The sequence below is a fragment of the Ochlerotatus camptorhynchus genome, unplaced genomic scaffold (assembly GCF_037179485.1).
Source record: "Ochlerotatus camptorhynchus isolate MF236.1 unplaced genomic scaffold, CSIRO-AGI_Acam_v1.1 ptg000711l, whole genome shotgun sequence".
NCBI lineage: Eukaryota > Metazoa > Arthropoda > Insecta > Diptera > Culicidae > Ochlerotatus > Ochlerotatus camptorhynchus.
In genome coordinates, this window is record NW_027041186.1 from 28849 (window position 1) to 31607 (window position 2759).

General features: G+C 41.4%; 1 protein-coding gene across 1 annotated transcript; it reads right to left on the minus strand.

The window, feature by feature from the left end:
• Positions 1 to 370: 370 nt before the first annotated feature.
• On the minus strand, positions 371 to 1693 carry LOC135714759 (SWI/SNF complex subunit SMARCC1-like). Its single transcript, XM_065238128.1, has 4 exons — positions 1657 to 1693; positions 1198 to 1293; positions 1016 to 1129; positions 371 to 952 (listed from the first exon to the last, which is right to left on the minus strand). Exons 3-4 carry the CDS (start codon positions 1127 to 1129, stop codon positions 371 to 373), a joined length of 696 nt encoding a protein of 231 aa, XP_065094200.1. The 5' UTR covers positions 1198 to 1293; positions 1657 to 1693.
• Between the last annotated feature and the right edge of the window lie 1066 nt (positions 1694 to 2759).

Genomic DNA, 2759 nt, shown 5'->3' on the forward strand with positions numbered 1-2759 from the left:
TAACTTTCTACTCGTGTCTACTCGGTAACAATATCCTCCAGGTCGTCCTTGTTGTGAGGAAACTCCTGAGTTGCTGTTGTCGCTGGTTTTGCCAGCTTGACTATCATCTCCCGTTCGATCCGCATTAGCTCTGTCAATGTCGTCATCCAGATCCGTCATTGTTGCATATTTTATAGGCATCATTTCCGGATCTCTCTTGGGCTGTGGAGTGGCCGCACCTTAAGCAGAATTGCTCGAACCAGCCTTCACCTCAGTCAGATTAGTTTCCGGCTGGGAGTCGTCCATATCCTTTGTCAGATCTTCTGATTGTTCGTCATCAGCACAAGGTTTTTTTTTTTGGAATACGGCCGGTGGCCGACCGCTCTTCCGTTTACCACCCTTTGCTTGCGGAGAAGGCGATCGTTTGCACTTCTGATGAACAACTTTCATCATTAGCTTTCTTCACTTTATCGTCCGATCCACCGGCCATCAGATCCGTAACACCGAGTCGCAGTTTGTGGACCTCTTTACGACCGGCTTCATCCACTTCGTAATCCTCTTTTGCCATCCATTCATTGTACTCTTCCAGATCGGTTACCCACAAAAGCGAAACAGACCAACGGTCACCCGGTGACATCGGAGAATCCGGCACGGCCTCCGGCAAATCAAACGTATTCGGTACCCAGGTATCGTACGAATCCGGGAAGTAATACCAATGAATCATCACATGCTTATCCCGGCGGAATGTAGGCCTTGCATAATCCTCCAGCAGGGGATCAACCACCGGATAGATGATATGCGTCGCCTCCTCCTCGTCCATCGTCATCTCACCCTGATGATTGGTTACAATGTTCGATATTCGATTAGCAGTAGCCTTGTCCACTTCGGGCCTAACGTAAACGATCGGTAGCCGCATGTATTCAGCTTCGATTAGAGCCGTCTTCATGTTAAGCAGCATCTGTATAATGGGGTCCTTAAGCATAGGGTGGAACATTTGATCAAAAGGGAATTAGCACCGGGCGTGGAACATGCTTACCTTGTTTACCGTAAAATCGAATTTCCGCCAGCGCTGTTCAGCCTTGTAACTGTACATCGTGGCCAGAATATGACAAAGCGATCCACCCGGTTTAAAATCCATAAAACATCGCATCTGCGCAAGAAGTAAGAATTTTACCACTGACCACAAGCTGTTTAACCCTGAATTTAGGGAACACTTACCGGCAACCTAGTAGTGAGTTTGGTCTCCTGGTACTGCACAAACTGTACAACTAATTGCGCTAATGATTCCTTTGTCGGAGGATCAGGTGCCAAGTACTGAAATTACGCAAAATAATATCAGTAGTAATTTCCGGATGCGTTAAACATCCTTGTTGATGCGTTGCATCAGTAAATTAAACATAATTGCAATAAATATAACAAATATTTTAATACTTAGGGGAGAATGGTATACAACGCACCCCCTGGGCAGAACGCACCAGCTGACTTTCATTTGTGTTTTTCATGGCTTTTACGTAACTTTTTTGTTGTCTTATAAAGCAGCACTTCTAGCGTAGCATCTGAACTCAAAATCCTGCATGATAAATCCTAGAATTGGATTAAAAATTCCAAGAAAAACTCAAAATGAAATGAAAAAGTGCGTCTTACCCTGGGGGTGCGTTATGTACTGTTCTCCCCTACTGTTAGCTGCTTCCTTTCGCTCGCGGCTCGGGTAAAAGTAAACAAACTTTTACCAAACAAGATGGCTGAGCGCACGACAAAAAAAAACACACCAATTTAAAAACGATCAGTCTTCAAGTCGCCCAATGTCAAATGACGTCACTTTTTCGCCGGCAATTCGTGTGGGTGGGTTATATACACTGAAAACAGTCCCATGGTAACCACTACTATTTCGTAGGTTAAAAATGAAAACAAAATACCACTAAATTTCGGTAGAACGAATATTGTATTTGAAATGAATACAACTGTTGCTGATGTTACCATGCTGCGTCAAAAACGTTGGCGTAGTAAGGTGAACCATTCTTCTAGTATAAACAAAAACAAAAGTGATTGCATCAACTACAACGTAAATTATTGTTGTAGTAAACGAAATTTCAGTTAATTCTACTACTATTGAGAATAGTATTGTTAACCATATTTATGTAGTAATTTCTACTGCGAAAATAAAATTGCATTGCTTTGTGACTTTCGACCTCTTTGTAGATTCCAATCAAATAAAAAATTTCTATTAAATTGAAATCTCAGAAAAAAGTTGTTCTGAGAAGCAATTTAGAATATAGTCATAATTTATTTATTTTGAAATACTCTGCACAACACACACACACACTGAATGGTCTTGGTTGAGCAATGGTGGTGGATTGATCCCGAGACCCGGCAGAGATTTAGCAGGATTGCAGGAAGGCGGTGTCGGTCAGATCACGAAACTTTTATCATAGTGCATGTTTGTGTCCGTTAGTCCATATGGTTCAAAGCCTGTCAAAAATATAATGTTAAAAATTGTATATTTAATAATTGTTACTGATTACCAATTGGCAAAAACAGATGGATCTAGCTCCTGATCGAGAAAATTCTGCTGTTCCGGTATTTCGTCTGCTTCCACACAAATAAACCTTAATTAAATTAAAATTGTTTACCGTTAATGAGTTTTACCTCTCCAACAGCAATGATTCCAGGAATGTTTCAATAGTTCAACTTTAGCTGCCACTTTTATCTGCAACATAAAAAATACCCGCTGATGCGCACTTGTCGAATGAGTTTTTACAAAATGGCGATCATGCAATAAT

What these genes read in the sequence shown, in the direction of transcription:
- LOC135714759 (XM_065238128.1), bottom strand. Translation starts at nt 1,129, where the DNA reads ATGCGATGTTTTATGGATTTTAAACCGGGTGGATCGCTTTGTCATATT. An exon ending in TCGATTTTACGGTAAACAAG is followed by an intron (nt 953 to 1,015) that starts GTAAGCATGTTC and finishes CCTATGCTTAAG; the next exon opens with GACCCCATTATACAGATGCT.